This window comes from Callospermophilus lateralis, chromosome 16 (genome assembly GCF_048772815.1).
Source record: "Callospermophilus lateralis isolate mCalLat2 chromosome 16, mCalLat2.hap1, whole genome shotgun sequence".
Taxonomy (NCBI): Eukaryota; Metazoa; Chordata; class Mammalia; order Rodentia; family Sciuridae; genus Callospermophilus; species Callospermophilus lateralis.
In genome coordinates this window covers 54,986,220-54,998,993 of record NC_135320.1, presented here as the reverse complement: position 1 = coordinate 54,998,993, position 12,774 = coordinate 54,986,220, and the positions used below count along the sequence as shown (strand labels likewise).

Genomic DNA, 12,774 nt, shown 5'->3' with positions numbered 1-12,774 from the left:
TTTTCAGTGAACAAATGTTTTGTAGGTTTAAATTAAGAAATCATTTCTTTATTCTTAGGTCAGTCTTACACATAGTTCGTACTCTTCTTGTCTGCCACATTCTTAGCATTGTGACCTATATGGGATAATATATAATTGATACTCCATTGTTTAATTTGCTTTTCTTTGATAATAGTTAAGTTTATTTTTCATATATGTTAACCATTTCCTTTATAGATTTGTGAGTCATATATTCATTTCATTGGCCTGCTTATTTATTGGGACATGATTGTTTTTCTGAAGGATGCAAGCTCTTTACAATCCAAATAATTCTCTACACTTAAATATCTTACTGTGTTTGCTGTGATTATTTCTCTGAACTTATTTTTTTATGTAGACAAAGCTAATAAATTCCCATAATCTTTTGTTTACTTTTTTATTAGAAACTATTTTTCCTGCCTTGTGATTTGAAACCTACTTTGATTTTCTATTTTTATTTAAATATCTTTAAATGTTTGAGTAATTAATCTATGCATTTTTATCAGTGGGATTTAACAACATCTGTTTTCGATACAGTACTCGTAAAGACATTCATAATGTGCTTAGGGATTACTTTTCAGGCCAGGTGAGTGTACTTATTTGAAGGATATATTAACAGGTATACAGTCTTGTTGACTGATATGTCATTTTAAATAATTTGAATTTTAATTCTGAGGTGGGGCAGGCACTCTGTCTGATATTCACGGCTGATAGTTTTTACTTTTTTGTGCATGGATTTTGTTAACCATAGGTGGCTGTTCAGGTTGATTAATATATGGTTGGCAGCTATTCTGATTAGACATTTGTTTTTCTGATTGTCACACATTTTGATATTATCCTTGGAACAAGCCTGAAATCCCCTGTCCCTTTTTAATTTTGTGACAGTTCATACTTCGTGTTGGTGACATCTAGAACTACTGAGACAAAGGGGTATGACTGCAGAAGTCTTGTGGGCTTTGCCACTTAGTATTTGTATGACATTTGGCAGACTGTATAATTTCTCTGAATTTGTTTCCTCATCTATAAAAAGGGTGATAATAAATATTTCTGCTTGCATATTTGAGTAGCTGTGAAATCACCTAAAATAATTGTTATAAACTGTTGTCTAAAGACAGAATTACCACAGTTAACTTGGGAGGCTGCAGTAGGAGGATCACAAGTCCGTGGCCAATCTAGACAACTTAGCAAGACTCTGTCTCAAAATAAAAAAAGGGGCTGGGGATATGATAGAGTTCAGTGGTGGAACACTTGCCTAGCAAGACAAAATTATAATCAATTTAGTAAAGATCTAAATTGGCTTTATTTGGGATTTTAGAATCAGGCAATACTTCATTCTATAAAATAGAATCAATGTTCCAATGAGCAAAACAGAGGAGGTTGGTTTTATAAAGAAAGAAAGGATAGAAAACTAGAAACAAAAACCAAAAAGCAGGTTGAGTTTGAATTTCAAAGTTACTCTCCTTGTAGATGAGCATGGTAGCCCACACATGTAATCTCAGCTGCTCAAGAGGCTGAGCAGGAGGATCACAAATTTCAGGCAAGCCTGGACAATTTAGCAAGATGCTGTCTCAAAATAAAATGAAAAGAGCTGGGGATGTAGCTCAGTAGTACAGTGCTTGCTTAGCATGTGTGAGATCCTGGCTTCAGTCCTCAGTACTGGAAAAAAATTTCTTTCCTCATAAAGCAGGAAGAGGGAAACAGAATAATAGAGAAATAATTGGTTAATAATCAAGTTACTTTTTTGTAAGGATTAAAGCAGAGGGATCTTCATTATCATGTTATTTGAAATTAGTGTATTTAGGAAACTTGACTGCTGTCTCTCATTTTCCTGGTTTTTAAAAATGTCAGGTAACGATTTTGGTATCAGTTTGATATTTTAGAACTTTATTATGAGTGACTCTATTTTAAATTTTAGTATGGTGTGTTGAGGTCTAGTGCAGGAGCTCAGTTCAAAATAATGGCCTCCTATAATTTTTAAATCTATACTGTAAAATAAAAATTTAAGAGAACATATGCTTCCATGTTATAGAAAATATTCACTTATTTATTTATTGTTTAAAATGAGTTTATTGAGAAAAACTTTTCAGAATTGAAGCCAAAAATTTTGTGTAAAGATACATCTTTTGAGCCTTAACATTAAAAAAAAAATTTTTTCCCCCCTTCCCTGTGCTGGGGATTGAACCTAGGACCTTGTACATCTAGTCAAGTGCTCTACCACTAAGCCACATTTCCAGCCCTCAGATGGGTTGTTAAAATGATAGTGTACCACAAATAATTTTTATTATTTATATACTAATGTGAAGGATGGCTTATTCTGTCATTTTTGATTGGAGGAAGATGTGAAGTGAGTAAGAGGACAGTGACTCCCTGAAGCAGGAGAAAGGATTTATTACTAATAGGAGAAAAGCATAGTGAAATTTGCTTCAGGTCTGCCTTCTTCCACCTTTAACAGTTTGTAGCTATATTTAGGCCAGGCCCTCTGGTGTTCTTATAAGCTTCATGAGGACTGGAGCTGTCAGTTCCCTTCATCACTGTATACCCAGCATTTTCAACAATATTTGTACAGTAGAGCCCAGGCAAATAGATATTTGTTGAATGAACAAAAAGATTGATGTCCAAAAGAGTCTGAATTTATTTGGTTATTAAGAATAGACTATTTTCACATGAAAATCTTTTGTTGATATCTTATAGAATCATAGAATTAGAATGAACTTTTTAAATCATCTAGCAAAGTCAGACAGTTCATGAATCAGTATAAGATGTCTGGCAAATCTTTTTTTAGTATGTGATTTTTTTTTTTTTTTTTAACCAGGCACTTTATAGCATTGAAATCGGACAGCTCTTGAGATTCTGTTGTACACTAGATCTATTTAATTCTGAACTTTCTCTAGTGCAGCTCCAAAATAAGAATTATAGGGGCAGAGATGACAAATCAGAGAGTTAATGGAGGATTAGTAACATTTATTAATTGGAAAATCTGTACTGTTAGGAAGATAAAAATTGAAGTCTAGGCAACCAAAAAAGATCATCACTGAAGTAATTAAACAAGGCACAGTTTTATGGACTGATACTGCTTTTGCAACATCCTACACTCTAATCTTCAGGCAGGCAGTTGAGGGTGGGGAGAGAGGAGGAAACCCAGACACAAACTATACGGTAGCACCACTATCTTGCACACCTTCTGCAGTGGTACAGTGTGGGACCCTAAATAAATTCCTGCCTACAAATCACAGACCTTGGTTGCTAATGACTAATTTAGCAAGATTGAGAACATCACACATAAGAATATGTAATAACAATTCCCATCATTATGTGCAACTGTAATGTACCAAACACGGAAAAAACAAAACAAAAAAAGACTAGGAACATAAGATTGTAATCTGAGAAGAGCTATCCCAGGAAGAGCGTCCTAAGGTTCTCAGAAAAATGGGGAACTTGACATATATGATAGAAAAGAATTTCAGCATAAATCAGTAGAGGCACAGAAATTTATTTAGGAGAGCAACGAATATACATTCAAGGACCTGAACAGATACTTCTCAGAGGAGGACATACAATTAATCAACAAGTACATGAAAAAATGCTCACCATCTCTAGCAGTCAGAGAAATGCAAATCAAAATCACCCTAAGGTACCATCTCACTCCAGTGAGATTGGCAGCCGTTATGAAGTCAAACAACAACAAGTGCTGGCGAGGATGTGGGGAAAAGGGTACACTTGTACATTGCTGGTGGGACTGCAAATTGGTGCAGCCAATTTGGAAAGCAGTATGGAAATTCCTTGGAAAGCTGGGAATGGAACCACCATTTGATCCAGCTATTCCCCTTCTTGGACTATTCCCTAAAGACCTTAAAAGAGCGTGCTATAGGGACACTGCTACAACAATGTTCATAGCAGCACAATTCACAATAGCTAGACTGTGGAACCAGCCTAGATGCCCTTCAATAGATGAATGGATAAAAAAAATGTGGCATTTATACACAATGGAGTATTACTCTGCACTAAACAATGACAAAATCATGGAATTTGCAGGGAAATGGATGGCACTAGAGCAGATTATGCTAAGTGAAGCTAGCCAATCCCTAAAAAATAAATGCCAAATGTCTTCTTTGATATAAGGAGAGCAACTAAGAACAGAATAGAGAGGAAGAGCATGGGATCACCACTAAACAGGGATGAGAGGGGGGAGGGAAAGAGAGAGAGAAGGGAAATTGCATGGTAAAGGAAGGAGACCCTCATTGTTACACAAAATTACATATAAGAGGAAGTGAGGGGAAAGGGGGAAAGAAAGAGAGAGAAATGAATTACAGTAGATGGGGTAGGGAGAGAAGACGGGATGGGAGGGGAGGGAAGAGGAGGGGAGGAGGGATAGTAGAGGTTAGGAAAGGCAGCAGAATACAACATACACTAGTATGGCAGTAGGTAAAAAAGTGGTTGTGTAACCGATGTGAATCTGCATTATGTATATAAGGTAAAAATGGGAGTTCATAATCCGCTCGAATCAAATGTATGAAATATGATATGTCAAGAATTTTGTTATGTTTTGAACAACTAATAAAAAAAAAAAGGAAGAATGCCAGTCATCTCGAGAGTGGAGACTGTTTGGGGGTTCCTGGCTCCTCTTGAAAGTTGGTGAAGGATGAGTATGGGTTGCTTTGTAGGGATGACATCAGTCTGGTGATTACAGAATGGTTTATTGTGCTCTGGTCATTCTCTGGATCTTTAGGCATATGTGGATAGTGATCAAGAGATAGTGCTGGAAAGTCCCTTAAGTTATAGTTTCTAAAAAGATCATATCTCTCTTTGCTTTATTGGTTTATTGATGGACTCACAAACAGTGCACAAGGTAGATTTACCGATTTCCTGGAAAATTGGGAGTGACTGGCTTGGGAGAGTGACTGACCTGACAATGTATTAGAATTCCAGATTAAAATTATATTTCCTTGTCCTTCATGTCTTATTTTTACCTTTTTTTTTTCTTCAAACTTCTCCTGTCCTACATCAGGAGGATACCTGCTTTTTGCATCAATAAGTCTGTATCCACTCTTTCACTATTTATTGAATACTGACTATGCCAGGCATGGTCATGTTCATCTGTGAACAAAACAAAGATCCTTGCTCTTGTGGGTCCTTTAATACAGTGCTATCCAATAGAAACATAAGTCACATGTAATTTAAAATTTCTAGTAGTCACATTTAAAAGGAAAAAATACACTTGTAAAATTAATTTTACTAATGTGTGGTATGTATTAATGTATGATATCAATATGATGTAATATGAAATAGTATAATTTAAATGTATTAAACACTAGTATTTCATAATATAATATAAAGTCAACATTAATGACTACATTAGAACACTAATATATAACACACTTAAAAGGGAATCACAAATTATTAGTAAGTTATCTTACATTCTCTTTTTTGTATTAAGATTTGATCTTGGGCTGGGGATGTGGCTCAAGCGGTGGCGCGCTCTCCTGGCATGCGTGCGGCCAGGGTGCGATCCTCAGCACCACATACAAACAAAGATGTTGTGTCCGCCGAGAACTAAAAAAAAATTTATTAAAAAAAGATTCTCTCTCTCTCTCTCTCTCAAAAAAAAAAAAAAAAAAGATTTGATCTTTTGTGTATATTTTACCTTTATGTCATATTTCAATTTTTAGAAACCATATATAGTTAGTGGCTACTGGATTCATAGTCAGGCTTTAGAGCATAGTGCTTGCTTTCTGTGGATCGACAAGTCACACCATCTTATTTGAGACAGAGTTAGTGTTAGGGTTAAAAAAAAGTTCCTGGAAGGGCTGGGGTTGTGGCTCAGTGGTAGAGCGCTCGCCTAGCACATGTGAGGTGCTGAGTTCAATTCTCAGCACCACATAAAAATAAACAAATAAAATAAAGGTATTGTGCCCAACTATAACTAAAAAAATATTAAAAAAAAAAAAAAGTTCTTGGAAGTACCAGAATTTTCAAAAAATCCGCACTCCTTATCCATCGGCTGGTAAAAACCTTAGATGACTTGGTGCTTGTTTGTCTCTTTTTCTTGCTGAATCACTCTGGCTAGAACTTTATCTAGTACTGTGTTCAATAGATATCGTGAAAGCAGGCATTGTTGCCTTGGTTCTGATCTTAGAAGAAAAGCTTTCAGTTTTTCACCATTGAGTCTTTTGTTCACTGTAGGGATTTTGTATATAACTTTTATTATGTTGAGATAATGTAGTTTTTTTCTATTTCCAGTTTTGTGTTTTTATTCTGAAAGAACATTAAATTTATCAAATGATTTTTCTGGTATCAGTTGAGATGATCTTATGGCTTCTTTTCTTTTGTTCTAGTAAGATGATGCACTACATTGTTTAAATTTTGTGTATTGCACCATCCTAATATTCTATGAATATATTTCATTTGGTCCTGGTGTATAATCCTTTACTTTCCTACTGAATTGAAATTGCCAGTTTTTTGTTGAAGATTTTTGCATCAGTGTTCATAAAGAATATGGTGGGGGCTGGGGTTGTGGCTCAATGGTAGAGTGCTTGCCTAGTTTATATGAGTCACTGGGTTCGATCCTCAGCACCACATATCAATAAATAAAATAAAGGTCCATTGACAACTAAAAAAAAATTAAAAAAAAAAAAAAGAATATGGTGGTAGTTTTCTTGTAGTAGCTTTGTTATTGGGATAATAGGAGTTTTAGAAGTGTTCCTTCCTCCTCAGTATTTTTGAAAGTTTTGAGAAGTTGAGTCAAGGTATTTTTACTCCTGCCTCTTGCTTTTAGTGTAGAATGTTGTGTTCCTGGATAGCCATTTACATGGTTGGCTCCTTCATATTGTTTAGACCTCAGTAAAAATGCTTTCCTAGGAGTGTAGCTCAGTGGAAGAGCATATGTGAGGCACTGGGTTGGATCCCTAGCACCCTGCCCCTACCCATTAAAAAACAGTGCCCCCCCCAAAAAAAAAACCCCAAAAAACCAAACCAAAAACCTATCACAAACAAAAATTCAGGTTTTCTTGGATATCTGATCTAAAGCAGTTCCTTAGTTATTTTTACTTAATTCTCAGAAATTTCATTACCCTCCGAGCAATTATCATTGACTTTTTCTTGTTTTAATCTTTTTATTTCTATCAAATTATCCCTTCCTATGTACACAGAATATAAGTTTCACGAGAATAGTCCTTGTCTTTTGGGGTTTTTATGGTTGTTTCATTACATGGTCATAATTGAGTAAGTCATTGGACATTGGTGACACTCATAAGTCAGGGGGATGGGGCTGAAATTTCCAACTCTGTAATCACAAGGTGGTTTGCGTTGGCAGCTGTCTCTCATCTGAAGCTATGTGGGGGCCCTGAAGAGCCATTTCATTAGAAAAAAAACTGTGAGGTTGAAAGGAGCATATTATGAATAATAAAAAGTAGTGCTTTTATCCATCATTCAGCAAATTCCAAGGTGTGTTTAGAAACTCCTATGACAGGAACCTGGAAAGAAGACCAGATATTTATTATCATTTTGTAATATCTTACTACTTTAGAGAATTGTGGTAAGGATAAATGAGACAGTGCATGCAGAACTCTTAGCAATTCTTGGTACAAAGAGTAGTGGCTCCGCTACTATAACAGTCCAGAATGTTTCTTTTCCCTTCTCTTCTTGCTTGACCTTCTCTCATGTTTCTTTTCTCTTGAAGCCTTCACATTTATTTCCAGTTTCCTAATCTTTCTCAGACAGTTTCACTTTTGAGCTTTCAGTATTAGGTCAGAAATCGGGACTTGGGTGGATTAGGGGTGACCTGGCTGGAAGCAGGAAGGGTGACATTGGTTAAGTGCTTCATGCAGAAGACTTGCAGCAAGTCTCACTGTGTTCCCTTATTTCTTTCCTTGGTGTAAAGCTGTTGGTCTTCATTTTCTTCAAGAATTGCAGGCATCACAGGGAAGAGTGTCTGAATTTGCTTTTTTCAGGACAGGTAGCTATGGTAGTACCTGCCACCCAGGTATTAGACAACATGTGAAATAGTGATTTTGTATGGTCATGCTGATTTTTGGGACATGTTTTTTGCTTTATGAATGACACTGGTAATTTTATTCCTTTGTTTTTGTTTTTTCTTTTTTTTCAACATTGGGAATTTTATAGAAAAATTTGATTATCCTTTCATCAGGAAAGTGTTATGAGAATAATGTCAGATGTTTGTGTGTATATGGGAATGGGTTCTTGATTATTTTCTCTTCAGCCTTTTAGTAGAGGTTTAATGGCCATTAGGAAGAAGTACTTGTACTTGTGCTCTCTGGTAAGAATTTATCTAAAATGGTATTTTAATATAGTTCAAAAAATATATCTTTCCAGTTAACAGAAGATGAAATTGCAACCATTCTAAAATCTACATTGAAAGGATTAGAATATTTGCACTTTATGAGAAAAATACACAGAGATATAAAGGCTGGAAATATTCTCCTTAATACAGAAGGACATGCAAAATTGGCAGATTTTGGAGTGGCTGGTCAGTTAACAGTAAGTTGACTTCAATAATTTTGGAAACACTTTTGCTCATTTGGTGAGGCTTGATTGTAACTAAACTTTGATAACTATTTGGGGTCTTTGGAAAGAAACATGTAACTTCATTGTTCTTGTGGAGGAGTCATAACTGAGCCAAATTGTAAATTTATAATTTAAGGGACAGTGAATATGAAAATATATCTTGTAGTCATCAGAATGTTTAAGTGTTGTAACAGGGAAGCTACATCATTTCCCTTGGTACATTGGTTTTTATAGTTTTTACTGTCATAGTACTATTTTCATTGACTCCTTTTAATGAAGTGGAGATAGTTACTTGTAGACTCTTGGTTATTTCTAAAATTCCTAATATATCATACTACAACTAGTTGAGGATTTAGGAAAACAGTTCACGCCCTGTAGAATTTGAAAATAGAATTTGATGTTTTAGCATAAATATTTTAAAGAACATGTCGTGTGGGCTGGGGTTGTGGCTCAGTGGTAGAGCGCTCACCTAGCATGCGTGGAGGCACTAGATTCGATCCTTAGCACCATATTAAAAAAAAGATATTAAAAAATGTTGCATATAGATTTCCTTTGTGTTTTGTAGTAGTATTCATATTTATGTAATGTTTTTGCAGGATACAATGGCAAAACGCAATACTGTGATAGGAACTCCATTTTGGATGGCTCCTGAGGTAATTCAAGAAATAGGATATAACTGTGTGGCTGACATCTGGTCACTTGGCATCACTTCTATAGAAATGGCTGAAGGGAAACCACCTTATGCTGATATACATCCAATGAGGGTAAGAAATTATAGTTTGTTAATTATGTCAACCTTGTAAGTGTTTCAGTTTTGCAATGCATACACAGAATAGTAAATATTAAATAAATAAGTTCATTTGAATTTAGATTCTGTGCAAAAAGTAGTAAAATTATCTGTCAAAGATTAATGACTGTTAATTTTCTTCTCCTTGTATTCTTTTTTTCCCGGTGGCAGGGATTGAACCACTGAGCCACATCCCCAGCCATAGTTCTATTTTTTATTTTGAGGCAGGGTCTCACTAAGTTGCTTAGGGTCTCGCTAAATTGCTGAGGCTGGCTTTGAACTTGTGATCCTCCTGCCTCAGCCTTACTGGTTGCTGAGATTATAGGCTTGAGCCACCATGCCTGACTCCCCTACACTCTTTTTTTAAGTTTTAAAAAATTTGTATTTGTTCTTTTTATTTTTATTATTTTTTACTGTGAAAAATATATATAGTCATATAAAATATGATTAAAACTTTTTATTAAGGTAAACCTGGATAAAAACTAGAATGTATCACCTACACAAAACATTATACCCGTACACATCTGTAAAATACTCTGAAATTTTATATATGTATGTATTTAAAAGGTATAATCACTAAAATTTTCATAAGATATAATTTTCACTTAGTGAGAGACCATAAATTAATAAAAAAAGAAAATTGATGAGAAATCAACAAGTTAATGACAATGTAGCATATTTCATATAAGCATGCCTGGTACAAAACCTTAACCACAGAGAATCTCTGAACTTCCTGAGCTCCTTCAATTTATTTCTACTCTTTTTTTAAAATTTATTTTATTTTACTTCTTACATACATGACAATAGTGGAATGCATTACAATCATAATTATCCATTCACAGCATAGTTTTTCGTAAACTCTGTATATAAAGTTTGTTCACGCCAAATTATGCCATTATACATGAGCTCTCTTATTTTTTTTTTGCATTACAATTCTTAATACACCTTTATACTACAATTTATCATATCTCTGTATATAAGGTATGACGACACCAAATTCACATCTTCATACATGTATTTTGTATAATGATGAGGGTCTCCTTCCACCATTCATTCTATTCCCCTTCTCCCTTCCTTTCCCTTACACCCCTATTCCCTATCTAGAGGTAATCTCCCTCCCATGCTCTCCCTCCCTACCCTATTTTGAGTCACCCTCCTTATATCAGAGAAAACATTCGGCATTTGTTTTTTTCCTCCTTCTCTTCCTCTCTCAACCAAGTGTTACTATTTCTACTACGTGTAATTTACTAAAATGCAAATAGGTATTTGTTTCTATGCTTCTTATTGTCCTCCCACGTACTTAACTACCCTAAAATACCTTCTATTTTCCTGCTAATAACCCCCTTCATCAGAGTTCTCCTCCAACGTAGCTAAGATATATTAACCCCATACCCTCACATCTTTCCTCCTTAACATAACGTCCTATAGCCAACCCTCAGTTCTCTGTTTCTTTAGCTAGTCCTTGTTGAGAAAATAGAATTTCTTTTTTGAGCACTTTTATATTCTCGTATGGATTCTTTTTGGAGGATATGCCTTGCTTATTCAAATCTGATTTCCTGTGCTTTAAAATGGTTCCTAATGACATTTCCCTCTAGATTTATTATTATGTGAATTTCAATTCTTGTAGATAAGTACATTTATCTTTGCAAATTTATTGCCCTCTAGTGGCTGTAGTTACTACAAGAAGGATATAGGAATGAAATGGGAGGAATGTATGTATGTTTTTGTGTTATGTGTTTGTAGAAGATTATATGGTGACTGGAGAAATGTGTGAAATCTATAGAAGGAATGAAAAAGAATGCAATATTTTAAAATATCTGAAGAGGAATAAATTTGAATTATGCCTGACATTATAATGTTATTCATTAAATTTTAATAAGATAAATACATTATACTGAGACATTTTACAGAAATAATTCTTTGAGTAATACTGTTGTATACATATTCCCTGTATATATCAATTCCTTTTGCTAAAACAAAAAATAAATTATTTATTTGGAAGTAACATAATACATAGCAAGGTCAGCATAGAAATAGGGACACAAATTCTCCTTTCTTCTCTAATTATTATTTATTTGTATAGTACTTTCAGCTAAGATATCTGTAGGGTGATCCTCAAATGAGTTGTATCTGACGTTAAAGCAGTAGGGTTTACTAAATTATCCAAGGTCAAGTTCCAGAGCTGGGAATTAATATAGACTGCTATTCTGCCCCTTCCTTTGCAAATCTTAATTTTTCATACAAATATTTCATCATATTAAATTTGACCTGTGCTAGTCTAGCTGATAACAAAGAATTGAAATATGTGGCTCCTGATTCAAGGGTCTTAAAATATCACTTGAGAATTTGAATTCATACCTATGAAATAGTAAAATTATAACCAAAGATGGTATTTTTTCTTTAAACAAATATACATAAGCTGTATATATTGTAAACTTCCTAGGATGCCTTGCTCACTTTTTTAAAAAAATCAATCTAGATCCTACCAATTTTTCAAGTTCCAACTCAAGATTTTGTTTATATAGAGCCTTCCTTGACAGCTACCACCCAAGTAGACTTCTCTTTTTTCTCATAATTTGTATATAGGTCTTTCTTGACTCCATGGTTCTTTGTACAGTTTATCAAGGGTTGCCTTTTGCACTTTCAAACACAGTACAGTTTTAAGTTTTTAAGTTGCTGTTCAAATGATATTGTCATTATTTAACTTTTCTTATGTCCGTGAGCTATTTCACCGTTTAGAGTATTGAATTACTAGTTTTGGGAAGCTGTTAAGATCAGATTTTTTTCAAAATTTGAGTCATCACTTGAAAGCTCAAATTTCATGTATATATCATATCTATAATTTTTAAAGTTGTAGATGGACACAATACCTCTTATGTGATGCTCACAATCAAACCCAATGCCTCATACATGCTAAGGACAGTGCTGTACTGGTGAACCACAATCCCAGCCCCTGAAAGCTCAAATTTTGTCAGACAACAAGTACTCTTCATTGTTTTCCTTGAAAGGACAGACTTATTTGGTACATTTTTGAGAAAATGTCAGTCACATACTAAAGTCCTAGTAATCCTAAGGTGTTCTGTCAGTTATTCTTTCAAGTAAAAATGGTGTTCCTTGAAAAAAGAGTTGTACCTTAATTATTTTGCAATTTAGTCACAGAGTGCTCCCCACCCCTTACTCTTTATTTTGTGACTTCTCTTATGGTTTAACAACTTGTTTTGGCAGTGCTGGGAATTAAACTCAAGTCTTCACACATACTATGCAAATGCTCTACCACTGAGCTACACAAAGTGCTTTCTCTGGGGATAATTATTGTTTTTTGATATTCAGGGAAGTGCTTCATACATATTTTTTATTTTGTCACAAATATATTAAAAAAGATGTATTCTAGGGTGAAAATTTAATGAGATTAATAATCTTTGCTGTTTCATCAAGGTTTGCAGTAGTTT

At 34.5% G+C, this 12,774-nt stretch overlaps 1 protein-coding gene across 1 annotated transcript in view; it reads left to right on the top strand.

The window, feature by feature from the left end:
• Stk3 (serine/threonine kinase 3) overlaps positions 1-12,774 on the top strand; it is a 278,492-nt gene that overhangs the window by 71,920 nt on the left and 193,798 nt on the right. The window contains exons 5-6 of the mRNA XM_076836036.2: positions 8,347-8,511; positions 9,135-9,302. Of these exons, the coding sequence (XP_076692151.1) occupies positions 8,347-8,511; positions 9,135-9,302 (333 nt within the window). The remainder of the gene's footprint in view (positions 1-8,346; positions 8,512-9,134; positions 9,303-12,774) is intronic.